This window comes from Muntiacus reevesi, chromosome 2 (assembly GCF_963930625.1).
Source record: "Muntiacus reevesi chromosome 2, mMunRee1.1, whole genome shotgun sequence".
NCBI classification, from domain to species: domain Eukaryota; kingdom Metazoa; phylum Chordata; class Mammalia; order Artiodactyla; family Cervidae; genus Muntiacus; species Muntiacus reevesi.
Window position 1 is genome coordinate 78,403,603 of NC_089250.1, and position 27,602 is coordinate 78,431,204.

Genomic DNA, 27,602 nt, shown 5'->3' on the forward strand with positions numbered 1-27,602 from the left:
AGTGTGGCGTCTGGTAAAAGGAACCCAGAGCCGCGCTCTGACATTGGGGGAGGGGTGGGGTGGGGAGGGGGGAGGGGCTCGGGAGGGAGGGGCCACGGGTCTGCCTCTGGCTGATTCACGCTGATGTACGGCAGAGACCATCATAGTATTGTCATTATCCTCCAATTAATATAAATAAGTAATTTTTTTAAAGGGTCAGAAAACCTTGGAGAATTTTCCATTAGATTATTCAAACTGTTGATTCAAAAAGATCAACTGCCTCTGTATCTCCCGGCATTTGGGCCATTTCCAAGAACTGCTCCATCCAAGTGTCCGGCGGGGTTTGGCCTCAGATCAGACTCGCTGTTTTATATAAGTTGCCTCCTGTAAAAGCTAACCTAGTTAATTAAGAACCGAAATAGGTCAGGATTTATTTGACAGAGTTACCGGACTTATTTAGAAATGCTAATCCTTTTCGTCATTAACTTTTTTGCTTGTTTGTCTCTTGTGCTATAAAAATGCTCAGTCTGATAAGGGGGTTTAAGTGAACCCAGAGGGGTGGACTGAGAATAATGCTGGGAGTCTGATGGATTGTTGTTTGCTGTGTTTTCTGCAGTCACCACTTGAAAGAGTAAATACTAAAAACCCTGAGAACTCCAGCTTCGAAACGTGGCCCTGCACGATGACACCTTTGCTCTTGAAATACTAGTAGGGGGCCCGCACACCCAGTGCTGTTACCAGGCGTTCCGAGCGCCTGTCGGTTATCTGGGCTCTCACGATCGGCTTTGAGGCTGGCCCCGTTATTTTCTCCGGTTTACAGGAGAGATAGGAGACCCGCAGAGCCTGTGGGTCTGCCGCAGACACTACACCGTCGCCGAGGCAGGACTTGACCGCGGGCGGGCTTGCCCCAGACGTCTGTGCCCTCGGCCCTGTGCCATGACGGCTGGGAGGGCACTGAACGCACCTTCTGCCGCCGCTCTCCCCACTGTCCACCCTCCCAGAGTGTTCTCCAAAGAGCCCCTCGCTTCACTGCCCACCCTGACCTCACGGCGTTCGCGACTGTTGACATCTGGGACTGAGTATTTCTTTGCGGGGAGAGGCTGGCCTGTGGGGAGGGGCCGGGGTGGCTTAGCAGCATCCCTGGCCTCCCCGCCCTCTAACCGCCCGCTGTAACAACCAAAGATGTCTCCAGACCTTGTCTAAAGGCACAGATGTTCCCCCAGCTGAGAGCCCTTGGGTTAAAGTGTGATGGTGACCCAGCTGGCTCTCGGGGCCACAGGTTCTTCTGTTTTTGCTGTTGCTCAGTCAGTCGCTCAGCTGTGTCCAGCTCTTTGAAATCCCGTGGACTACAGCCCGCCAGGCTTCCCTGTCCTTCGCTAACTCCCGAAGTTTACTCAGATTCGTGTCCATAGAGTCGGTGATGCCATCCAACCATCTCACCCTCTGCCGCCCCCTTCTCCTCCTGCCCTCAATCTTTCCCAGCATCAGGGTCTTTTCCAGTGAGTCGGCTCTTCTCATCAGGTGCCCAAAGTACTGGAGCTTCAGCTGGTTTCTTCTATAGAGACCAGCTAATAAACTCATTCACCTTGAAGTGCAATGATGAGATAAGAGAATGTCTATATTTTTACGGGGAATGTGTTCTTCATCTGCCTCATGTCAAATGAAGAAAAGTCAAATGGAGGGGTTTGAGGCAAGGAGAAGCAGTGTGGAAACCCTGCTCCACACCCAGGAATGAGAGAAATGGGAGGAAATTCAAAACACTGTGGTCCTCCTAGCCAGGCTGGTCACAGTGATCATACTGGCGGAGAATCCAACAGGAAAGGAAACAGTTGGTAGGTCCCGTATCTGAGCCATCAATCACAGAACTGAAGAATACCAGGGCTAGGAACTCCTTGACTTAATCACTGCTCATAGACATGAAAGGTTTTTCCACCTTGGACTCCTGTGATTCTAGAGATAGCAAAGACTTTTCACCAGAGAAGCAAAGGCCAGATCGCTCTCTGACATTGCCAATTTAGCTTCTCTGAAGGGACAGCGAGCCTTCTTCTCTCTTTCTTAACGGGAAGTGGTCACAGCCACGAACTTAGCAAAAGAAGCAGGTTAAAATTTGTCCGTTCTTGGCTAATGCAGTTAGACGTTTTCGAGAAAAGGCAATGAGAAGTGGTCATTATCCATTATCTGCATGAAATATTTCAGAGAAAGGAACAGCATTTGCCAAAAAAAAGAAAAGATGTTTGACTTGAAGCCAGCAAGAGGGAAACAGGATCACCTTCGTGCTCCGTGGGAAGGCTGCGCTAATGGTGTTATTTCAAGTAAAATGGCAATGCACATCTGAAAACATACAGATGGCGCATCGGCTCCATATACTTCCTGAAGGTCGTTCTGGACAATGATTTACTGTCCCTTTTCTTGGCAATAAAGCCACAAAACCCCTCCAAACTCTCCAATCTTGGAAAAACTATGTATGTGTTGTTGTTGTCAGTCGGGTCCGACTCTGCAGCCCCATGGATTGCAGCCCACCAGGCTCCTGGGTCCACAGGATTTCCCAGGCAAGAATACTGGAATGGGTTTCCACTTCCTACTCCAGAGGATCTTCCTGACCCAGGGATCGAACCCACATCTCCTGCAAGCCTCCTGCATGGCAGGCAGATTCCTTACAACTGAGCCAGCAGGGATACCCATTTATAAAGCCCTCTGTGGGGAAAATGGATAATCAGTATGCACATTGGGCTGAAAATACTCAATATCACTTGAGAAGTCGAAGCCTAAAACTCTTAATTTGAAAGGAAAGTCTCAGTCCTATTGTATAGTTTCCTTGTCTCTATTTCATTTCCCTTTCCTCTGTCCCCTGCTCCTGATTTATGCTCTCTTAGTGTGGGGATAATATAAGGATAATGATTTCTAAGCTGGAACTATCAGAAATCTTATGAAATGGCCCCCTTCTCACCCTTCTCCATGAATATTTTCTCACTCTGCTTTTTAAAACTGTCACCAGAACATTTCCCAATAATAACACATGCCAAACTGAAATTCTAGGTAGCTGGATATAAAGTATTTTTTTAGGAGACCTTCTACTTTGAGCATTAGTCATCTCTCTCACTGCAAAGCCCAAGGCCTCCAACAAAGATCTTTTTGCTCAAATGGTGGGTTGCTTTATTTCTTGAAGATTGCAGACATTATCGTTACGGGTAATGACCTAATAACTTGCCATTTGATGTTCGCACATCAGTTCTATGGAAGTTCCCAGCATACACACCACTGGGTCCTTATTTGAATGATTTAATATTAAGTCACACACCCAAACTGGAGTAAGCTCTTTTCTTATGTATGAAACATGTAAGATCGGTTCATATCTATTGCAGATATCATCGAAAAGCTGTTGGTTTGGAACAGGATTTAGGGGCACCTGATGCAAAGAGCTAACTCATTGGAAAAGACCCTGATGCTGGGAAAGATTGAAGGCAAAAAGAGAAGAGGGCGCAGAGGATGAGATGGTTGGATGGCATCACCAGTGGACACAAATTTGAGCAAACTCTGGGAGATAGTGAAGGACAGCATGGCGTACTACTGTCCATGGGGTCACAAGAGTCAGACTCGACTTAGTGACTGAACACCACCACCAACAACAAAGAATGCCAAAGTCAGCTGAATTCAGCTGCTTGTGGGTTTGGATTGGTGATTAGGATGCACAGTGTTTATCAAGTGCCTACAACAGGCCTGGGAGTGAGAAGGTATTCCTGTAGCTTTGCTGTGTTGCATACTTTGCCGTATTTGATATTCCTAACTAGCCTCGGAGGTAAACACTCTGTATGTGCTGTCAAGTATTTATGACCCTGTGGACTGTAGCCCGCCAGGCTCCTCTGTCCTTGGGATTTCCCAGGCAAGAATACACTTCCTCCTCCAGGGGATCTTCCCAACCCAGGGGCCAAACCCTCATCTCTTGGCATCTACTGCACTGGCAGGTGGATTCCTTACCACTGAGCCACCGGGAAGCCCCGTAAATACTATTATTGTTCTTATTTTATGGATGAGGAAGCTGAGCCTCTGAAAGTTTCAGTAACTTTCCTGTGGCCACATTTAAACAGTAACTGGCAGATTTGAACTGAGCCCAGCCTCATCCCACAACCAGTGGGCCATTCTATCTCCTCATTAACTGATCAGTCTTTGAATCAGTGAATTTTTTTTTTCTTGCTGAGTTTTTCCCTGTATTACTGGAAGCAGTTGTCTAAGCCACAGATATTTCCTCTTTTGGTCCCTAGAAAGAATAAGGAGTTGGAACTTTCAAAACTGTATTCTCTTTCTGAAACTGGTACCCCCATACACATAGGAACATAGGCAAAGAGATATAGCTTGCCAATTATCTGGCTCCTAATCAACAGTTTCACAATTTACAGTAAGACTTCTCAAACTTTCTTGAGCCTATGGATCCCCCAGGGATCTTGTTAAATGATTCTTATTCGATAGGTCTGAGAGTCTGCATTTCTAGCAAGTTCCCAAGTGATGCTGCAGCTCATCCCAGCACCATCCTTTTGAGTAGCAGAGGTTTATGATACACTGTTTCTTCCATTTCCTCCCTTGTCCTGACAGAATGCTGAGGTAGGCGGGCTTAGGACGGTTACTTCTATTTGGAATTGACAGAGAATCAAGGTCAAAGAGATGGTACAAGAAAGTACTGGAAGAGCATGCTACATCTTCGAACACTTTGCTTCCCCTGATTCCTTTGGTTTAGAGCTTGCAGATGGATGGGTCCCACACATATTTGGTTTCTTCCACATGGTTTGGCCAAACAAAGTTCCAGACAACCCCGGATCGCGTGGCCGTTCCTTGAGTAGCAGCTGTAATCTTTCAATGTGGCATGGACTTTCCAGTGACTCGCAAAGTCTCCATGTTGATCCAACTGAGGGCCAGCGCTACTGACCTTTGCATCTCAGAACTGTTCTTCTCCCATCTGGTCTACTCTGCCCATCTAAGTTCCCTACCTCCCTCCAGTAATGCATGACTTTCTCATGACCTTTTCCTCCCCAAACCCATACCCAGCTTCTCTCCGTAACTCAGCTATCTACTCTCCGGGGCCACTGGAGAACCAATGTGATGGAAGTCCCCATGCAGTTTTACTAAAGTATGTTACATGTGTTAACAGCAAAATAAATATTTCTTGATAAAATGAGTAAACAGATGAACCACAGAAGGATGACAGAGTATCCACTTTCTCTGATTTAAACAAGCTTAGTCCTTTTTTGCTAATGACCAAGAAGTGGAGAAAGTCACAGAGCATGATTTGGAAACAGCTTTACAGTCCAAAGAGCTGTGACGACGGCCCCAGAAAGTGCCTGTGACAGCAGTCCAGTGAGTGCGCGGACTGTTTCCTCATAGAGGCCCCACCTGGTACACATCCATTGTGCATATAGAAGATTCCAACTAGCTGAACCTCTGCAGGAAATAATAAGAGAGATGCTCTTGTTTTGATGACCTTCAGAAAGCTCTCCACCCGCCTCTATAAAGAACTGCTGGGCCCAGGAGAAGCCTCCTGTCATCAAACCGCTCCATCCTCAACATCCCTTTAAAGGAGGAGCTCTGTGTGTTCAGTCCTGACGATCAGACGGAGGAAAGAGCCAGCCCTGCCGTCTCAACCTGTGCACGGAAGTCACGCTTATGCTAGCGAGTTCTGTGCGGTATGGCAGGAATGAAAATCTATATGAAAATTGAATTGAAAATGTCTCTGTTTAGAAATATGCCTGTGCTCAGATTCCTCTGGGTGGGAGGTAGGCTGAGCCTTGCGCTATCTGGTTCTCTGTGAAGTCAGGTCTCTGTTCAGAAATGGTGTCGAGGGTCCCGTAGCCCTGAGCCGCCCGCCTCCTGGGACACAGAGCAGGCCGAGCCGCCCAGCACGGCCCTCACTCCGGGCCAAGTCCCCGCTGCAGGGAGCTCAGCCTCCCTGGACAGTAACTCCTCCATCTCCTTCACCCAGCCTGCCAACGCGAGTGCCAATTAGTGCCAATAATCACATACACGCTAACAGATTTCTGGACCACAGTCGCCAAAACACTAGAGGCTCGTGACAGGCACGCCTGCCTCCGTGTCATCATCCCGGGCACTGGCTGGGTCCACAGCCAGAAGTTCCTGCGGTCCCCTCATTCATGTCTGCCCTGCACACGGCGGAATCTTCTTGTGGTTTTAAACTGTCATTTAATGGGGTGGATTGGCGAAAACGATCCTGTCACCACGGGGTATGTTTTTAAATGAGGTCTTGCTTGAATCCTGGTTTCATTTGTGAAAATCAACCTTCTTGAGTTTTATAATCCTCTCAAGTTATAACTCTCCCACCTCTTCGGCCACTTTAAAAACTGTCGATGCTTTGCCTGTAAACACTCTATTGCGGATTTTCAAGGCAACTGCAAAAATGGATGCCTAGCAAAAGTCTGGTGTCTCACATCCTGCCACCCATGAATTATTTTGCACAATTTTATTTAAACCATTCTGACTACAGGTTTTGGGGACAACTGAGGTGGTATTTTTTTTAATTGTTTCCCTTTTGTTTTTCTAATGTTTGATTTAAAAGGAAATGTCTAAAATTTAAGGATTAGTTTCCAAATTTTACCCATCTATTGATAGAATAAAAAGTTTGCAGCTTGTATAGCGTATTTTTCTAATGACATCTCTCCCCTTTTTCAATCAAGAATTTGGGAGAAGACCAGCCTAATATTTGTGTAATATACATCATAGAACAGATAGTGAGTTTTATCTATGACAAAAACTACCCATACTTTCAAAGTTGTGTGACTTTTTTTTGAACCAAAATCTGTTGTCGATAAATGTCTTTTCTGGTGTTCTGCAGTCTTGATGCGTGTTTGCAGTCTTCATACTTAAAATGTTGAAATCCACAGGTCAGGGATTTCTGGAAACGAGAATGTAGGTGGTTGGGATGCTCTGAAAAGAGGATTTGTGGGGTCTTTCTGGTTTTACCATTGAGGAAAGTTGATCAGAATGGTTGTAATTCACATCTGATCTAGATCGGGGCGGGGGTGGGGAGATTTACCCATCACAGGCGCCGACTGCATTGCTGAGAAGTAGAGACAAAGATTGTGACCGGACTAATCCCCTTTCATTGTATGATCTATTTGTTCATTCACTTAGATAACTTGTGGACATCTTTCGGTGCCAGGATGTGATCTGAGTGCGGGGAGAAGCAAGGTCTCTGTCTTCAAGGAGACAGACATTCTATCTTTACATTTAGGGAGAAAACATAATCAATCAATAAACAAGCCCGCGAGATGATTTCAGAGTGTGGTCGGTGGCATGGTGCTTTCAGTAAATAGGCTGATATGCTCTAGAATTACACAGAGAGGGGAGACTGGCCAGGGAGGACCTCTCCCAGAAGGGGCCATTTGAGCTGAATTCTAAAGCATGAAAAGCAACCACCTTCCATAGAGGAAGAGCTTTCTAAGCAGAGAAACCTGCAATTGCAAAGAGTCACAGTCGAGGAGAGATTGGCAGATGCAAGAAGCAGCAAGTGGATTGTTGTCAAGTGGGCAGAGAGGGTGAGGCAAGAGTCCTGGGCGATACAGCAAAAAGGTAGCCACCAAATCCTGCAAGCGCTCAGACTCCAGGCGAAGGGTTTGAATTTTATTAAAATCTATTTACATGTGTGCAATGCAACAGAAAGACTTGCAGGAGTTAAAACAGCCAGTTGCTTACTAATATCTTTAATAAGGAATATTCTAACAGTTGTGTGTGTGCGTGTGAGATAGGGCGTGTCCAACTCCTTTGCAGCCCCATGGACTGTCACCCACAAGGCTCCTCCGTCCATGGGACTTCCCAGGCAAGAATACTGGAGTGGGGAGCCATTTCCTTCTCCGGAGGAATCTTCCTGACCCAGGGATCAAAACTGTGTCTCTTGAGTCTCATGTTTTGGTGTGCTAAGTCGCTTCCATCGTGTCTGACTCTGTGCGACTCTCTGGACTGTAGTCCGCCAGGCTCCTCTGTCCATGGGATTCTCCAGGCAAGAATACTAGAGTAGGAAGCCTTCCCTTCTCCATGGGATCTTCCCAGCCCAGGGAAAGAACCCAGGTCTCCTGCATTGCAGGCGGATTCTTTACCCTCTGAGCCCCCAGGGAAGCCCCATGCATTGGCAGGTGGGTTCTTTACACTAGCGCCACCTGGGAAGCCCATTCTAGCAGTTCTCTGGAAAACAGACTGGGAGAAGTGGGAGCAGGAAACCCATTTAGTCACCAGAAAGGACAGGAATGGCAGAGCAGTCAGAGCAGTGACCGAGCAGGTGGAAGAGAATTCTCTTGATCAGGGAATTTCTAGACACAGAACTGAGTGTGCGCATGAATTAGCTGTCCTGGCAATATGTATGCTTCGAGTGGCCACTGTCAGGCGGTGGGAAGGGATGAAATTAGACATTTAGGCTGGAAAGGAGATGTTTGCCACCAGAACATTTGACCTTCAGCCCAGAATCCACAAGGAGGCCCTGCAGAGGACACTCCCTTCTCTTCGGGCCTCGGCATCATTGTGATCATCATCTTAGCTAAATAAGTATTCACAGGAATAAACTTGCCAGGAATAAAGTCAACTAATCCACTTTACCAAGATTTACACATGATGCAATCTTATTAAACAAATCTCATCAATATAGAGAGAGACAGACACTCATTATGCACCCCAATCACCCACACTCTGCCTGTCTCCCCTCTCTCCTCTCAGCTGCCGATGGCAAACAAACCCACTTAAGTGAACAGTCTTCAGTGTGTAATATTAAAATGTGTTTTGTAAAACTCCGTGGAACCCCCAGCCATTGTTCAAACACACTTGCTCTGATAGATGCTTTGGCATTTTTTTTTATGAGGCTTTTCAATGTGTTACTTTATCGGGTGCATGAGATTGAGTCTGTTCTGCAGAAGAAAACAGACAAAAAGGGTCTCTCAGCACGAGTTACTCTTCTGTAAAGGTTATAGTAAACATGTCAATGCCTAATTAAGCAGAAAATTTTATCTGTATTGTGGGGGAGGCATTTGCTGTCTTCGACTTTTCTTCTGGGGAATCCATTTAGAAGGACATAGTAGTCTGTGAAGTTGAGCTGGGCTGGAAAACTCAGCTTCCAAATGTCAGCATTAAAAAAGAACACTCCTAAAAAAAAAAAACCACACACACACTCCTTTTCTCCTTGTGTGAAAGTGGCTATATTGGCCAGGCAGATTGTCTGTGGGGTGTGTCTGTGTGTGTGTGTGTGTGTGTGCATGCAGACGCCTGTCCCTGATTGCATGTATTTTTTCAGCACACACACAACATAATATGAATTATTTCCCAACTTCCCAGCAAGTGTCAGGCTTCCCTGGTGGCTCAGATGGTAAGGAATCCACCTGCAGTGCAGGAGATCCTGGTTCGATCCCTGGGCTGGGAAAATCCCCTGGAGAAGGGAATGGCGACCCCCTTCAGTATTCTTGCCTGGAGAATTCCACGTAGCCTGGCAGGCTACAGTCCACGGGGCTGCGAAGAGTGAGACACAACAGAGCGACTGACACCCACTAAGTGTCAGGCCCTGGGCTGGGCGCTGACGATCGTGAGGCGAATAAAGCCCGGCAGTCGCTGACCAACAGTAACGAGCAGCAGCCGTCCTGCCCCTCGCGGCGTCTTCCCAGCTCTCTGTGTGGGTGCGGACGCTTTCGCTTGGCCGTCGTTTCACGCGCAGGTAAAGCGACTATGTCTTAACCTGGAACAGTCCTGGCCAACCTGTGTCCTCCCAAAGTATGAGTAGCAAAGCCCTCTTAGTTTTCAAAAGTGACTCTGCATTATGGGCAATATTTGCCTGATTCTTTGGAGTATTTTGCTTGGCTCTGTAACAAGTCACTTATTGATTTTGTGAACAGACCTTCTCCTTCAGCTTAATGGTATGACTGTTTTTACAAACATACAAGCCAGTCCAGAAAAAGAAAAAAAAATGCAGTGAGAATGGGATGGAGCTATCTCATTCAGTTGTTCTAAGCTAGAGTTTTCTTGGGGCTTTACGAGCGATAAAGAACCCGCTTGCCAATGCAGGAGGCACAAGGGACTGGGGTTCAATCCCTGGGTCGGGAGGATGCCCTGGAGAAGGGCATAGCAACGCGCCAGTGTCCTTGCCTGGAGAGCCCCGTGGACAGAGGAGCCGGGCGGGCTGCAGTCCACGGGGCCACACAGAGTCAGACACGACTGAGCGACTCAGCACACATGCATAGCACAGCTTCTCTTGCAGGTGGGGACCCCCAATAATGACTATTTGTCCAGATTGAGAAGCTTTTTTTCCTTCAAACCAATTTATGGAACTATAGACCAGCAATACCAGTTGAATGAAAACTCCACTTGCTGGGCAAGAAAAGCACAAGACCAATAGCAACGAAGACAAGTGAACACAGCCGTAACCCCAGTGGTGAGGCTGAGTTCTTACATTTCCTTTCGTCTCATGATAAACCCTTAAAATCACGGGCTCTCGTCTCCATTATTCCCACAATTCTCCCCTCGGAGGTGGTTCTCTATTCAGAGACATCTCAAGGAAATCTCACTGCTTAACCTTTAACCTCTGGCTCTCTGCAAAGTTTTCTTGTTCATTAGATTGGTCATAAAAAGAGAGTGCAGCCTGGTGGTTAGGACCACGGATTCTCTCATCACACAGGCTGGGTTCAGGCATGATCTTGCAAGGTTAACTTTGTGGCCTTGGAAAAATTTCTTAACTTCAGAGCCTCAGTTTCTACATCTGTGAAATGAAAATAACAATAGTTCCTACTTCATATGGATATTGATAAAAATGAAAGAATGCATTTGGAGAGAATATTTACTCAACCAATAGTCTTCATCTTCAGTGTGGTCCATATACATACATGGAATACACACACCATGAAATACTAGTAAACCATAAAAAAGAATGAAATATGGCCATTTGCAGCAACATGGATGGGCCCAGGGTTTATCACACCAAGTGAAGTGAATCAGACAGAGAGAAATAGACGGTAAATGATCTCATTTATAGGTGGAATCTAAAAAGCAATACAAATGAACTTATTCACAAACAGAAACAGACTCACAGACATAGAAAACACACTTACGGTTCCCAAACGGAAATCGAGGAAGGATAAATTAGAGGCACAGGATTAACACGCACACACTCGTGCATATAAAACAGGCGGCCAACAAGGACCTACTGCACAGCACAGGGAATTATATTCAGTATCTTGTAATAACCCACGACGGAAAATAATCTAAAAAGATGTGTGTGTGTGTGTGTGTGTGTGTGTGTGTATATATATATATATATATGGATGTAACGTATATAATGTACTCCAGAAACTAACACAGGATTGTAAATCAACTACAGTTCGATTAAAAAAAAACTAATTTTGGAAAATAAATAAATAAAAGTCTGGAAAAGAACAATCCTCCCCGTTCAGTCTCTGGAACCCTTGGAGTCCCTGACTGCTGGCACTGTGCTTCTAATAATATTCTGTCTCTCCTCTCTCCCTGCCTCACAGGAGAGACCTCCCACGCTTGCGCGCCCCTTTTGCAAGTATTATCACTGGTGAATGAAAACAGAACCGTCACACTGGGGAATTCCCCCAGGCACCCAGCCACAGTGAGAGGGGAGATAGAACCTCACTGATATTGTGCAGCCCACGCAAATCTGAGCCCAAGCGTCCCTCGCTTTGGTTCCGCTCTGGCTGCATTTTATCCACGTGGCTCTGAAAAGGCCAGGTGAAGAAAATGAGGACATGGGCATAAATAGTCACATTCCTCATCTCACTGATGGATATTTGCCTATCAATTCCCTTTGCACCGGCTCTCTCATGCCTTCATTTTCCCTATGCAATTACTGGTCCTAAATCCTTTCTGAGAAAGGGAAGCATGCATCCCCAATAGCATTTTGCATCCACAAATCAAAGGTATAATTGGCATCTCGTGACGGGAGCCCACAAATCACAGTGCATTTGAAATTACAGGCACAAGATCAAGAGGGCGCTTTCAGCCTTGTCTGAAAAGGTCTTCATAAACCTGTTTGAGAATAACAGAATAGTTCCCAAATCTCCCATTCTAACACCATTTGCTATTATTTCAAAATCATTATATGTGCTGAGCTTACATAATTTTTGAGCTATCAGTGGAAGACTTTATTTGATACTCCATATCTCTCTTCCTGCCATGTGACTCTCTACAAATAAAGCCGTTGTACCCAAAGAGACACTGGCTCTCAAAAATATGACTGTGCATCCAAATTACTTCTGGGCACTCAAAAATGATTTATTAAGATGATTGTGAGGGTGAAGTGTCACAGTAAACGTTACCATGAAGATGCCAAGGGTTGTCTTAGTTTAACTTGCAAGCCAATGTCCTTCTTGTAGAGATATGTCTTTGATAGGATTTGAATTTCAGTCCAGCTTTCCTGAAAGGCATGCACGTGAATTTAGAGACTGTCCCATTACAGGAGTATTAGAATGATAGCCCTTAAACATTAAAATGATTAACTTGGGATTCTAAGCATTTATAAAGAATGATTGTTGTTGTTCAGTCGCTAAGTCTTTGCGACCCCATGGACTGTAGCACCCCAGGCTTCTCTCTCCTTCACTATCTCCCGGAGTTTACTCAAACTCATGTCCATTGAGTCGGTGATGCCATCCAACCATTTCATCCTCTGTTGCTCTCTTCTCCTTCTTCCTTCAATCTTCCCCAGCATCGGGGTCTTTTCAAATGAGTCAGCTGTTCACATTGATGGCCGAAGTATTGGAGGTTCAGCTTCAGCATCAGTCCCTCCAATGAATATTCAGGGTTGATTTCCTTTATGATGGACTGGTTGGATCTCCTTGCAGTCCAAGGGACCCTCAAGAGTCTTCTCCAGCACCACAGTTCAAAAGAAGACTCCTGCCAGTTTTCCTTTAAGAAGGCATTAGATGGCACAAAAGACATCATTTGGCTTTTTCCTTTACTCACTGCTCATTGTTCATAAAAGCGTCAATTCAATTGTTCATTCCGTGTGGGAGGCACTTGGTCTGAGTGGGGAAATGGGGGTGGAATCTGTCACCTGCTATTGTTATTTCATGTCTTCTTCCTGTCCTCTCACAGGCTATGCCCAGGAGGAACAGCTGAAGGAAGAGGAGGAAATCAAAGAGGAAGATGAGGAAGAGGAAGACAGTGGTTCGGGAGCTCAGCCTCAGGGCAGCAATGACGCAGGGACCGACGAGGAGCTGGAAACGGGCACGGAGCCACAGGGCTGCTTCAGCTACCAGAACTCTCCGGGAAGCCACCTGTCCAACCAGGACGCCGAGAGTGAGTCCCTGCTGAGCGACGCCAGCGATCAGGTGTCAGACGTCAAGAGCGTGTGCGGGCGAGACGCCTCGGACAAGAAAGGCAGCGTGCACCCCAAGCTTCCAGACGAAGCCCACAGCTGCATGGATAAGATGACCGCCGTCTACGCCAACATCTTGTCCGATTCCTACTGGTCGGGGCTGGGTCTCGGCTTCAAGCTGTCCCACAGCGAGAGGCGGAGTTGTGACACCCGAAACGGCGGCAACAAGACGGATTTCGATTGGCACCAGGACGCTCTGTCCAAAAGCCTGCAGCAGAATTTGCCCTCGCGGCCCCTGTCGAAGCCCAGCCTCTTCAGCTCCGTCCAGCTGTACCGGCAGAGCAGCAAAATGTGCGGGACCGTTTTCACCGGGGCCAGCAGGTTCCGCTGCCGGCAGTGCAGCGCCGCCTACGACACCCTGGTCGAGCTGACCGTCCACATGAACGAGACCGGCCACTACCAAGACGACAACCGCAAAAAGGACAAGCTCAGACCCACGAGCTACTCCAAGCCCCGGAAAAGGGCTTTCCAGGATATGGACAAGGAGGATGCTCAAAAGGTCCTGAAATGCATGTTTTGCGGTGACTCCTTCGATTCCCTCCAAGATTTGAGTGTCCACATGATCAAAACAAAACATTACCAAAAAGTGCCTTTGAAGGAGCCAGTCCCAACCCTTTCATCAAAAATGGTCACTCCCGCCAAGAAACGCGTCTTCGACGTCAATCGCCCGTGCTCCCCAGATTCAACCACTGGGTCCTTTGCAGATTCGTTTCCGCCCCAGAAGAACGCCAGCCTCCAACTCTCCTGCAACAACCGCTACGGCTACCAAAACGGCGCCAGCTACACCTGGCAGTTCGAGGCCTGCAAGTCCCAGATCCTGAAGTGCATGGAGTGTGGGAGCTCCCACGACACTCTGCAGCAGCTCACCACCCACATGATGGTCACCGGTCACTTTCTCAAGGTCACCAGCTCCGCCTCCAAGAAAGGCAAGCAGCTGGTGCTGGACCCACTGGCCGTGGAGAAGATGCAGTCATTGTCAGATGCCCCAAACAGTGATACCCTGGCACCCAAGCCGTCAAGTAACTCCGCCTCTGACAGCACAGCCTCCTCGACGGAGCTGAAGAAAGACAGCAAAAAGGAAAAGCCAGAGGAGATCAACAAGGATGAGAAAGTCATGAAAAGCGAGGACTATGAAGACCCTCTCCAAAAGCCTTTAGACCCTACGATGAAATACCAGTATCTGAGGGAGGAGGACTTGGAAGATGGCTCGAAGGGCGGAGGGGACATTTTGAAGTCTTTGGAAAATACTGTCACCACCGCCATCAACAAAGCCCAGAATGGGGCTCCCAGCTGGAGCGCATACCCCAGCATCCACGCAGCCTACCAGCTGTCAGAGGGCACCAAGCCTTCCTTGCCTATGGGCTCCCAGGTCCTGCAGATCCGACCCAACCTCAGCAATAAGCTGAGGCCAATCGCACCCAAGTGGAAAGTGATGCCGCTGGTGTCCGTGCCCACACACCTGGCCCCCTACACGCAGGTGAAGAAGGAGCCGGAGGAGAAAGAGGACGCGGTGAGGGAGTGTGGGAAAGAAAGTCCCCGCGAAGAGGCGTCCTCTTTCAGCCACAGCGAGGGGCATGCTTTCTCCAAAAGCGAACCCCCTGCGGAGCCCAAAAAGGCTGAGCTGCGTCCCCCGAAGGAGGAGGACAAGCTGGTGAGAGAGGGCGGTGAGAAAGAGAAAGCCCAGGCTTTGGAGCCGGCGTCTCCGCTCAGCAACGGCTGCGCCCTCGCCAACCCCGTGGCGGCCCTGCCGGGCATCAATCCACTCAGCGCCCTGCAGTCCGTCCTGAACAATCACCTGGGCAAAGCCACGGAACCCTTGCGCGCGCCCTCCTGCTCCAGCCCAAGCTCAAGCACAATGTCCATGTTTCAGAAGCCGAGCCTCGGCGTCATGGACAAGCCGGTGCTGAGTCCCCCCTCCACGAGGCCGGCCAGCATGTCCAGACGCTACCTGTTCGAGAACAACGACCAGCCCATTGACCTGACCAAGTCCAAGAGCAAGAAGACCGAGTCCTCGCAAGCGCAGGCCTGCACGTCCCCGCCCCAGAAGCACGCCCTGTCCGACATCGCCGACATGGTCAAGGTCCTGCCCAAGGCCACCACCCCGAAGCCCGCCGCCTCCCCCAGGGCGCCCCCCGTGAAGCTGGAGGTGGATGTCAGGCGCTTCGAGGACGTGTCCAGTGAGGTCTCCACCTTGCATAAGAGGAAAGGCCGGCAGTCCAACTGGAACCCCCAGCATCTCCTGATCCTGCAGGCGCAGTTTGCCTCCAGCCTCTTCCAGACCTCCGAGGGCAAATACCTGCTGTCCGACCTGGGTCCGCAAGAGCGGATGCAGATCTCGAAGTTCACGGGGCTCTCCATGACCACCATCAGCCACTGGCTCGCCAACGTCAAGTACCAGCTTAGGAAGACGGGCGGGACCAAGTTTCTGAAAAACATGGACAAAGGGCACCCCATCTTTTACTGCAGTGACTGTGCCTCCCAGTTCAGAACCCCGTCCACCTACATCGGTCACTTAGAGTCCCACCTGGGCTTCCAAATGAAGGACATGACCCGCCTGGCCGTGGAGCAGCAAGGCAAACCGGAGCAGGAGATCTCCCGGGTGTCGTCGGCCCAGCGGTCCCCGGAAACCATAGCTGGCGAAGAGGACACGGACTCTAAATTCAAGTGTAAGTTGTGCTGTCGGACATTTGTGAGCAAACATGCGGTAAAACTCCACCTAAGCAAAACTCACAGCAAGTCACCAGAACACCATTCACAGTTTGTAACAGACGTGGACGAAGAATAGCTCTGCAGGTACGGGTTTGCTCCCAGCTGGTTGTGCCGCTGACTTTGTGAGGCGCTTCTAGAAGGGAGACGGTTCCGTTTAGAGGCAGCTGACCTCTCCCTACCGCGAGAGGACTGTAGCCTACTGGAATAGACCAGAGCATAAATAAGTCCTAACCATTCTCTCAGTGTCTGCAGTTTAGCGTTGGGGAGTAGAACAAAACAGATTTAGAGAGTCGGAGCTCACAGGTTACTGCTTCTGGATTCGTGATCTCCTTAGGGACCCAGGGCCCAAGCCTCAAGGTCCAGTTAAGGCTCTGCTTCCTTGTAATTAATAAGTACCGACTTCTCTTGCTATCCCATTTCCCTACCTCCCCTTCCTATAGTCATGCTAATGACTTATAAAGTGATGAAAATTTTAAAAAAGAAATAGTGAGCAAGAGAATAAAGATTGTAGAGTTCCTGGAGGCAGCCACTCGACAGAGATTTCTTAACCAACTCGTGAATAGTTTAAAGCTGGTTTTATCATTATTAGTCATAATTAATGCTTTTGGCAGCTTATTTGCAGCAATTGCTGCCTTCCACTGCCCACCCCCCCCCCCCAATTTGTTTATTGCCTGTGCATTCGGTTTCCTGTGAGAGGGCAGGTGACCTGTAGTCGGATGGCAGGAAAATACTCTTCTCTGCAGGACACTCAGATGAAAAGAGAGGAAGCTTATTTCCTTCCCGGGTCTTTTGGTTGCTCTTAAGTTAAAGCTAATATCAGAGTCCACCTTTAGCAAAGGTAGATGCAATGCATGGCTTGAAACTTTGTTTTATGTAAAGAAACAAATGGCACACTCATTGCCAATGCACGTGGGGTCCCCCAGCCTCGAGATAATTTGCATCACGTGTTGTCGAAGTTCCACGCCTGGCAGAGTCAGCAGGGCCCAGCCGATCTCTGTCACCTGCAGCAAAGCAGACAGATTCCAAGGGCAAATACCTTGGCAGACTAGTCACACCAGCCGCTTTCAAACACTGGGCATAAGCAAGGCGGAAATTACTTCCGCCGCCCTTGTGTTTCCTCTCCTGCCTTGTCTCTCCCCTCCAGCATGATACCGCCCCCGTGTGCTAGAAAGCCCCACACGTGCATCAGCTGTCCTGCGCTCTGGGCCGCAAGCCAGAATGAGACCCCGCCTGACTTAAAACTCTGCCCCTTGCCAGCCCAGGTTATGTCATGCTAGGTTACATACTAGTCCTTGTAGTTACATATGCGATAAGATACGCACAGCTAACAATAGCATGCAGCTGGCCCTTGAATAACGCAGGGGCTAGGGGCACCAACCTCTGCACAGCAGAAAATCCAGGTGTGACTTCTCGTCAGCCCTCCCCGTGACGGTTCCTCCGTATTCCCGCTTCTCCCGTATTCGAGGTTCCACACCTGTGGATTCTGCCAGCCCAGACTGTGGAGTACTGTGGTATTTATCGCTGCTTTTGGAAAGACTCCACGTGCAGGTGGCCTCATTAGGTTCACACACACGCCGCCCAGGGTGAGCTGTGCAGGCCCCCCGCCCCTGCTGTCAGGGCGCTTGTTAAACAGGAGGTTTCAGGGCAAGCCGCCGGGCGGCGAGCAGGAGCGGAGCTGCAGGTGGGACGGGTGTGACTGTGCTGTGGGTGTGGGCTCACGTCACATCGGGAGGGCTTACCGAACGTGAGGACGGTCAGGATGAAACTAGGGGTTGAAATCTGAAACTATCCCCTCAGTGAGATGATCTAAGAGCCTCTGATGGCAGGGGAACCCGTCCCATCACGCAGATGGCTATCTGGGCCCAGATGATGACTTTGGTTTTGTTTGCATGTTTTTATCATGATAATTAAAATGTGCTACTGGCAGATTCCTCTCTTGCTTTCTAAGCATGGTCTGTTCAGCTCACACTATATTGAAAGAAAGCTGAAACACATCTATTGAATCTACATGTGAGCTTGGGGTTCCATGACACCTGTTTATTTGCTATACAATATTTTAAATTGTATGTAACTTGCTATTATGCTTTCCTGGTCCTTCAAAAAAGAAAAAAAAAAAAAAAAAGGTGGATACACACAGAACACACACAGAATACTGTTTCCAGTCTCAGAGCTGTAGGTCCAAACCATGATGAAAATGACAAATAGCTTACTTGTGCTACAATAAAGACCAATTTTCCACCTTTTCCATGTTAGGTCTGTAATCATTTTTTTAAATTAATATCATAGTCAAAACATTACACTATGTAGATATAGAATAAGGAGAAACAGAAAGCCTCAGTCAAAATCTGAAACGCACATACCTGTTCTAGGGAAGCCAAGAAAAAGCGGTAATTGGGAAAAACCTATACAAAGGGACATGATGCTCTTTAGTTGCTCAGCCGTGGCCAACTCAAGGGTACTTAAGAGTCTATTAAATACATAGATAGGTTAGCTCTTGTCTCATCCTTCTGCGTCTGTACAGAATAAATATTTCTGATTTGGACCTTCAAAGCGTCATATTACAGAATTATCATTATATGAAAACAAAGCTCCCTTCTTATATAAACACTGGCGTGCTGTGATTCTGACAGAGGATTGCAGAAAAACAGGTTTGAGTGCTCAGGAATCATTCAGGATGTATGTGCCGTGTGCACATAAAAAACGGTGTGGGTGCCGGTGTTGACGTCGATGCTAAGGAAGCCCCTGCCTGCCCCACAGCCCCCACACCTGCACGGAGGCAGCTTTCTGGCGCTCTGGTCAGCTGCAAACGAACCGCCCCACCTTATAGCCCTCTTTGACAACATGCATGCAAAACCTTGCCCACTGCTCAGAATGGTGCTTATATGATACTAAATGATCACAAAATGAGATCACTGCTATCTGGAACACTAATTTCAGTTAGGATGCCTGATCGCATGAATTGTACAAAAATGACATGTCATTTTGGGAGGGATGGTCGTGGTTTTATGGAAATTTTGAGAGTTTTACAGTATCTATGTTCTATGCAAGATGTGAATTTTGACCTGAATTTTCTTTCATTTCTTAGATAGGTCTTTAAAAAAAAAAAAGATAAGTCTTAAATTTTATCAAATTCTCTACCAAATATTAAATGCAACTTTTCATGAGAAATTAATTAGAATATGTTTAATGTGCATCCCTAACTTAGGACATAAGTAATCTGAGACAATTTCAGTAGATATTTGTATATATCTTTGGAAGCCACATGCTCTTGAAAAACAGATTAAACAAAGAGCAAATCAATGAGTGTAAGATGCATAAGGACTTGAGATTATAGTCATTATCGCAGTGCACAAGAGTGTACAAGTTTAGCATCATACCTAGCCTTGAAATTGATAGACGGAATGAATTCTAGTCCAATAAGCTGCCACCTTTGCTGTGGGTGATTTGATAAAACCCATGTTCAGGGTGAACAGCATGTGAGGTTCTCAGATAAAATACAGGGTGTCCAGCTAAACTAGCATTTCAGGTAAATGACAAATACGTTTTTAGAATAAGCATGTCCCCGATATCACATGGGCCATATTTACACTAAAAAGTGTTCATTGCTTATCTGAGGTTCAGAAGTACCTGGGCCTTCTGCGTTTTTATTTGCTAGACCTGGCGACCCTAACAGCAGGGGTTCTGCGGCAGCCTGGGACGATGAGCTGGGCTAACCCACGGCCGGGCTTCCCTGGTGTCTCAGCAGTAAAGAACCTGCTTGCAAACGCAGGAGGCGTGGGTTCCAACTTGGGTCGGGAAGATCCCCTGGAGAAGGAAATGGCAACCCACTCCAGTATTCTTGCCTGGGAAACCCCATGGACAGAGGAGCCTAGTGGGCTACAGACCATGGGGTTGAGAAATAGTCATGCACAACTTAGCGACTAGACAACAGCAGCTCGCGGCTGTTACAGGCATCAACCTTGCCTTCTTCTAGCAAACAGTAGTCCTTCTGTCCTGACTCTTCCTTTTTCCTCCCTCCCTTTCTCCCTCCCTTCCTTCCTCTGTTTCATCTGCCATCAAATATTGGCTGGGCTTTTACTGTGCACCAGGCCCTATTAGCAAAGCAGTGCAGAGACAACCAACAGCCGTGCTGATTAGATGCGCCAGGCCTGCAGCATGCAACCACTCGTCCTCTTTCACTTGATTCTCCCAAACGGTCGTCTGAGGCAGGGGCTGATTCAACCACTTTCCAGGGGAAGGAACGGAAGCAGAGAGGGTCCGCAAGAATCTCTCAGAGCCCCACCGTCTCTGAGCCTCCCTCACTCAGCACCGCCCATTGAGAAAGCCACCACTCCATGCCAGACACTGTGCTAATCCCAGGGAGTCAGCCGGTGACCGACTGGGACAAGAGTGCGCCTGGGCGGCTGCCCGTGCAGACAGCTCTGGGGCAGACGCTGAACGGCCGGTCCCGGGGGAGCGCAGGAGGGGATGGTGGTACAGGCCAGCGTGGGCCCCCACTGTCTCTAAGATGTGCCCCACTTCTGTGTCTTTGAAACGTGGACAGAATTCTCCTCTAGAGGAAAGTCATGAGAATCAAGTAGAAGTATGAATTTCTTTCCCATAAAGCCTGGTGCATAGTAGGTTCACAAGAAGAGTTAGTTCTAGGCAACATCTTAAGGACCCTATCACGTTCTTCAGCCTTACCCAAAGTGTATAGAACTTACAGAGTATTCCCGGGTTGAGCTATTTAACACCCAGGCAGGTGCCCCAAGGAAACGTTGTTGTTGCTTAGTCCCTAAGTCATGTCTGACTCTTTACAACCCCGTGGACCGTAGCCCACCAGGCTCCTCTGTCCATGGAATTCTCCAGGCAACAATACTGGAGTGGGCTGCCATTTCCTTCTCCAGGGGATCTTCCCGACCCAGGGATCGAATCTGTGTCTCCTGCTTGGCAGGTGAATTCTTTACCACTGAGCCACCTGCGAAGCCCAAGGAAACGCTGACCTACTATTTAATGACAATGACAGCAATGACAGCTGAGACCTTTGGCCTCTTTCTATGAGCCGGGTATGGATATTCACGTCATCCTGATTTTGCCAAAAGCTCAGGGGCGTCTGTGATTTGACTAAGGACGCACAGTGAGTGTGGGATTTGAACCTAGGACTCCCCAGCACTCATCAAGTTTCTCCTGCATCTTGGCTTCCCCTCCATCTTGCTTGATGGGTTCCAGGTGCTCCCCAAGCCCAGGAATCCATCCCGCAGCTTAGAGAAAAGTCTGTGAAGTGTGGCTTACGTGTGCAGAGATGACAAGAGCTTGCCTCAGCCCCTGGGAGCCTCCAGCTACAAACCAAGTACCACAGTTTCAGGAGCCAGGGACCAACCTGGGGAAGAACCCAGACAATCCTCACTCTCTTTAATGTAATTTCCTTGTTCAGTCACGTAATGATACATTCCCCATGGAGTATCTCACTAAGAAATGATCCAAATCCCAGGGAAAATCACTCTGTGAGAATTACTATTATTTTTAATCCTCATCCTGACTCTCATTTTGGGGAAGCTAGATATGAAATCGGAAACAGGGCTAGCCTTGAGACCGCAGCATTTCTAACGCAGCAAGAAAAAAGCGCGTCCCCTCCGTTCACATTTTCATTTCCTCCACGCTCTGGCTTAACCCCTCTTTTGCATCGATGCATCTCCACCTTCATTGCACTTTCCCCCTCATTTGGACTTCTGAATGCTCTGTCCTGACGGGTATAATTTGGTGCTTTAATATAGAGTAACATTATTTTTCATTTACTCCAATCTGCCATCAGTATCATCTTTTCATTTAACCAGATGCAATTCTTTTTTCTTTCGCTAAATTGAAAATCCATGAGCGACAGGGAGTGCAATGTTTTAATTAGCTCATATTTTTTATATGGATTTATGTCTTTAAAATACATTTGTGTAATTCTTCAGCTAAATTAAAAACGTCTTTCTGCAAAAGTGAGGAGGGGAAAATAAGGAGCTAAATTGTGTCATTAGCTTAGGTAGCTATAGATAGAGGGCCAGATCTAGCAGAGGGACATACACACCATCACCGGTGCCTCTGCCTGGGCGGATCTTGAACTTGCCCTTCATTGAAAGAAGTCTTTCTCTGTAAAGCTTTTTCAAAAATGGCTTGAGGTGGGATTTTTTTAAGGTCCCTAGTAAGTAAACAAGCAGTTACCTTTAACGAACTAATTTGAAACTGAACCTGCCGCCAAGCAAAACCGAAGGAAAAAAAAAAAAACAGAAGTCATCACGATAAACAGTTTTCTCCTGCATTTCTCTCTTTGTCTTTTTTTTTTTAACGATCAAGTTTAAAGCGTTCCACGGTGCTTTTTTTCTACTTTATAGGAGACAAGTGACATTCCGTGGTAAATGAGAGAAAAAGCCATGCAGAACTGAAATCTTTCTAATGCATTGACACCAACTTGCCCTCTATTGTTGGAAATGAGCAGGCGCTCATGATTGTTCATCAAACAGCTCCTAATGCAGTTAAAGCATTCAGCTATAATTTCTCCTTGCATTTATAATTACTGTCATAGACTGCACACCTCGGTGAGCAGATTAAAGCTATAAACTATTTAGCCGCAGCTCTAAGACGAGGAACTTGATTTGTCTGGCAGGAGTTATTTGTTAGGGAGCTTGACACTTCACATAAAAATGACTCAACTTGATGAAGAACAATGCAGTTTTAGCAATGCAGGGATTTTAAATCAGTCACGCCGCCACGCCCTGCAAGAATCGCAGGGCAGTTTGTTAAGAGATACGGAGGCCACAGAGATAACAGAGTGCGCCAAGGGTACCGAAGTAGAAGAGGGTTTGGCGCGCTGGGTTGTCTTGCCTGTCCCCTCCTCCGAAAGAGCAGGAGTTTGTGGGAAATCGCTGCATGTCGTGTTCTCCTGTTAAAGCCAGGCTCACCCGGCAGGAGACGGGGAGGCCGCGACCCCGGGGCGCGTGTCACACGCTGGGGTTTTGGAGGACTTGGTCCTGCTGTTATGAACACTCACTTCCCAAAGCCCAGGCGACCAGGGCGCTGCAGAAAGTGCTGGTGGATGTTCTGTCTGGAGTGTTCTTTCTCTCTTTGTCTCTTGCTGGTAGGAAGCGTCTGATACATTTAGGCACAGAGGGCCCTTCTCTTGCGCCCATTCTCCAGCGGTGCTGTGAAGACTTGTGAAAAGAAGGAGGGCGGATTGATCCCGGAGGCCGGCCCGGATGCGGTGGTCAGTGCGGCTCCCCTCCCGCTCAGCTTGAGTCCGGATCGGGTAGAATAGCGCGCATTCCGGGCGGCGCTCAGCACCAGGTCTGGCCCACCGAACAAGGGCGCGACTCGTGTTCCCCTCCTCTCGTGATCACCTACCTAAAAAAAAAAAAAATCCTCTTCTCTTTACCAAACTGCTACTGCTAAGTCACTTCAGTGTGTCCGATTCTGTGCGACCCCATAGACAGCAGCCCACCAGGCTCCGCCGTCCCTGGGATTCTCCAGGCAAGAACACTGGAGTGGGTTGCCATTTCCTTCTCCAACGCATCAAAGTGAAAACAGAAAGTGAAGTCGCTCAGTCGTGCCGACTCTTAGCGACCCCATGGACTGCAGCTTACCAGGCTCCTCTGGCCATGGGATTCTCCAGGCAAGAGTACCTGAGTGGGGTGCCATTGCCTTCTCCGTTGTTTACCTAAAGCTGAAATCAAAATGGGGTGGATTGTGCCGTTTGACTTAAAGATATAAGGAGAGACCACTAGGACAGATGGAACTAAAGCAGCTTTGAGGGGGAGATGACAGTGCTGGCTGGTGTTCGGGGCCCTGGAGGGAAGGCAGTGTAGCACTGACCTGAATTTCCTCCCCTCTGACTCTCCCTTCCTCTCCCTGCCACCAGCTCCCTGGAACATCTCCATTCCCAGCAGTCCAACCTCCCCAGTGGCTGCCTCATGCGTGGGAAGGTCCGCCTTGGTCCATCATTTCAGTGCAAATGCCGTGTTGATGATGAGGGTGTTGATTTGTGAGGTTAAGAGGAGAGCTAAAAACAGTGCCTGCCATCGTGTGTCCACTCACTATCGTCCTTGGTGTCGTCAATAGGCAGTGACAGAGGATTAACACTTATGGGGCATTTACAGCCATGTATGTGACCTCAATTCATCTTAACCCTAAACTCTCTAAAGAAAGGACGGTGACTGCGCCCAGCTTAAAGGGAGGAAACCCGCTCTCAGAGAGGGCAAGTGATCGGTGGTCTCATACGGCCAGGATGGGGCAGAGCTAGAGATTAGGTGTGGACAAAGGACCAGCTCCCTCAAGCTGGTATCTTGGACAAAAACTCTCCCCTCACCTTTCAGGGATCCTCTGGGTTAAATTCTGCCAGGTGCTACACCAAAGTGTGAGATGTGAATCCCATCGTAACTTATTTGTATGGGAGAGAAGATGAATGGGCAAAAAGAAAAAAAAGTTTAAATATCTCGAAAGCTCACATCTTTGACATAGACAACTCCCTACCACTTGGGCCCTCCAGAAAATTGGCACTTTCAACGTGCATGGTTTTATCTGGTACTTTTTTCATCTATAGGGGAAAAAAATGGTGTTTCAGGTTGTGTTATTTTCAATGCTACATTACTCGATTTCACAGTCAAATAATTCTATTTTTGTTCACCAGCGGATTTGGTCATGTTTAATTGTTTATGACTCCCCCCACACTTTGCTGTAGCCCCCACTTCCCCCTTTGCTGCCTTCCTGTGGATCCTCCGGTGTGTAGTAACCATGGAGACGGGCCCCTCCTGGATGGTGTTTGCTCTGGCTTAGAAGTCCAAGACCAAACAGGATCTCGTCATCCCAGAGATGCCGGAGGATGCAAAGGGAGGGGGCTTTGGAAGCCGAGGGAAGGACCGTCAGAAAATCTCGAGTTTTGGAGGCTTCCTGATGTCTAGAAGTCCTGTGAAGGAGCCCAAGGCAGAGCTCAGCGGGGAGGAACGTGGGCCCTGAACTGCTGAGACCGGGCCTTGGGATCGGGTCTCCACTCTTCAGCTGAGAGGCCAGCGGCGGGTCACGTCGCTTCTCTGACCCTCGGCAGCATCTTCTGTCCAGCAGCTGCACGTAGGCTGGCCTGGGAGCGCATCACCAGGGTGTGTGCGGAAATGTCAGGCGCTCAGTCGTGTCCAACCCTGTGTCTTTGCGACCCATGGATTGTAGCCTGCCCGGCTCCTCGTCCATGGGATTCCCCAGGCAGGAATACTGAAGTGGCTCCTTCTCCAGGACCCAGGGTCAAACCCACATCTTCCGCATTGCAGGCAGATTCTTTCCCTTCTGAGCCACCTGGGAAACCCCATAATAAAGTTAGCCTCTTTTAAAACCTGCTAAGAATCCTCCTGGTGCAGTATCAGGCACATAGAATTAAAGAGGGTAGCTTTCATCCATGTTAAAACCCAGCGTCCCTGGAATTAAAGTCACATAAAGGTGTCTAACACTGGAATCATAACGGCAACCACGACAGGTAGAGTGTGCTGGAACCGAGTCACAAGTCCTGTCTCCGGAGCAGGAAAGACAAAGACGGAGACGGCCACTGGAGAGCAAAGGCCTGTCGCGTGCTGGGGCCGTGGCTGGGCTGGGCTGGGGCAGCCTGGTGAGCAGCGCGGGGGCCAGAGCTGCGGTCCCAGGGGAGACACGGAGGCCTCCCGGCGCTCGGCGCCGCCCCGGGAGCGCGCTGGGCCGGCGGGACCCAGGGCTGGGGGAGTCTGGCCAGAGCGGAGAGCAGGCCGAGCTGGGGGACGAGGGGGCGCCTGCCAGGCCGAGGAGACCGGGGGCAGTCCTGGGGGGAGAAGCAACAGCGAGCGGGAAGCCTTGCAGGAGAGAGGGTGCACCGGCCCCGAAAACGCACCTCCCTCCGCGCGTGGGGGCCGGCCCAGGAGTGAGGTGGGGAGGCAAGCCGAGCAGGCAGGGGGCCTGGAGGACGTGCGGCCTCGGCCCGATGCGGACGCCTCAGCTTAGTCTAGAGAGCCGCCGCCGACAGCCAGGTGCCCCGGGCAGTTCGCTTCCTTGACGTGCTTCGCGCTCGCGGAGTCTGTGTGTGATGCGTTCAGCCGCAGCGGGCCCGCCCTGCAGGGCTTCAGAGGCGGGCGTCCGCTCTGCGTGCGCAGTAATGCGGCTCAGGCGAGGCCAGGGCTCCGCCTCTGTCAGTGAGTCCTGTCCGAGTCTTTGCGACCCCCGGACTGGGGCCCGCCAGGCTCCTCTGTCCGTGGCGTTTTCCAGGCTAGGATGCTGGAGAGGGTAACCATTCCCTCCTCCAGGGGACCTTCTCAGCCCGGAGATGGAACCTGGGTCTCCTGCAGTGCAGGCAGATTCTCCACCATCTGAGCCACCAGGGGACCCTGACCTAGAAGACTCGGGTAGAGAAGGTCCTAATGGCTAACACGTATTGAGCACAAAACTAGAAGGCAACGATTTCTTAGAACGAGGGGCCGCCGAGAAACCCGGGCAGGCCTAGGACAGGCCACGGGCTTAAACGGGGCGGAGGGCCAGGGGACGGAGACCGCAGGCCGAGGAGAGCCGACCCCTGACGGACAGAAGGCGGCACATCCCCGCGGGGACGCAGGAAGAGGCGCTGGGGGTCGGTCCGAGGAAGGGCGGGCGCTGACAGCGGGCCTGGGGGCTGCACGTGCGCCAGGGGACCCCCGGGGCACGGAGTCAGGGGGCGCTTTGCAGAAAATCCCCAGAACTGTGGGCTGTTTTTCTCCCCTCTTGAGCCCAGCAGAAAGCCTCTCAAGGGAGTTAAACCAGCAAGTGGCATGGTCTACTTTCTCTTTAGAAAGATCGCTCCGGCTACAGCGTGGAAGGGACGAGAGGGACCCAGAGAGATGGAGACCAGCGATCTGCCTGCAGTGAGGACGCGGGGACTCGAGAGGGGCTGGCAGGGCCGGGGGGTCCGGGCCCTCAGGGGCCTGCTTATTTAGGAGGGAGAAAGGAATCCGGCAAAGAAGACCCGGAGGGCCTCAGGACAGACCCCACAGGCGTCCTACCGTGAGACCCCCAGTGGGCCTCCGAGGACCTGCGTGTCTCCCCCAGACCGCCCTCAGCCCCCAAGCTTGCCATGGCCTCCTGTTTGCCGAGATGAGTCCATTGTGATAAAAGTAAACCCCTATCTTGATGCTTCTCTAGGAATTATGAAACACAAAAAGAAAGGTCCCTGCTGTGCTTGCCTTCCTATTTTTCAATCCTAATTTAATTCCTCTCCCCATTCTGTATTTCGGCGCCCCCCCCCCCTCCTTGGCACATCAACGCTAGGTGGTCCCGACTTCGACGGAAGATTTACTGGCGAGATGAAATGGAGGAACACATTGTTTTTTCAAGATGATTTAATGACCTTTTTGGCATCCCCGTGACTGCTGAAATCTTCTGTAATTATTCAGTTTGGCGGCAAAGAGTTCTGTTGATCAGAGGACGGCTGATGTAGATGTCAAATGTCAATAAATTTGCAATCCATAATTGTAACCACTTGATGCTGGAGCAGACTGGGAGATGATTTGGTCACAAAGGCCATGAATGGTCGAACCAAATTAAGCACCAA

At 49.2% G+C, this 27,602-nt stretch overlaps 1 protein-coding gene across 4 annotated transcripts in view; it reads left to right on the forward strand.

Annotated features, from left to right (window-relative positions):
* Nucleotides 1-27,602, forward strand: part of TSHZ2 (teashirt zinc finger homeobox 2) — a 466,624-nt gene that overhangs the window by 263,719 nt on the left and 175,303 nt on the right. For 2 of the 4 annotated variants that reach the window (XM_065922202.1, XM_065922201.1), the window contains exon 2: nt 13,063-16,011. In XM_065922202.1, the coding sequence (XP_065778274.1) occupies nt 13,063-16,011 (2,949 nt within the window). Of the gene's footprint in view, nt 1-13,062; nt 18,401-27,602 lie in introns of those variants that run through there. The other 2 variants (XM_065922204.1, XM_065922200.1) reach the window with 2 other exon arrangements.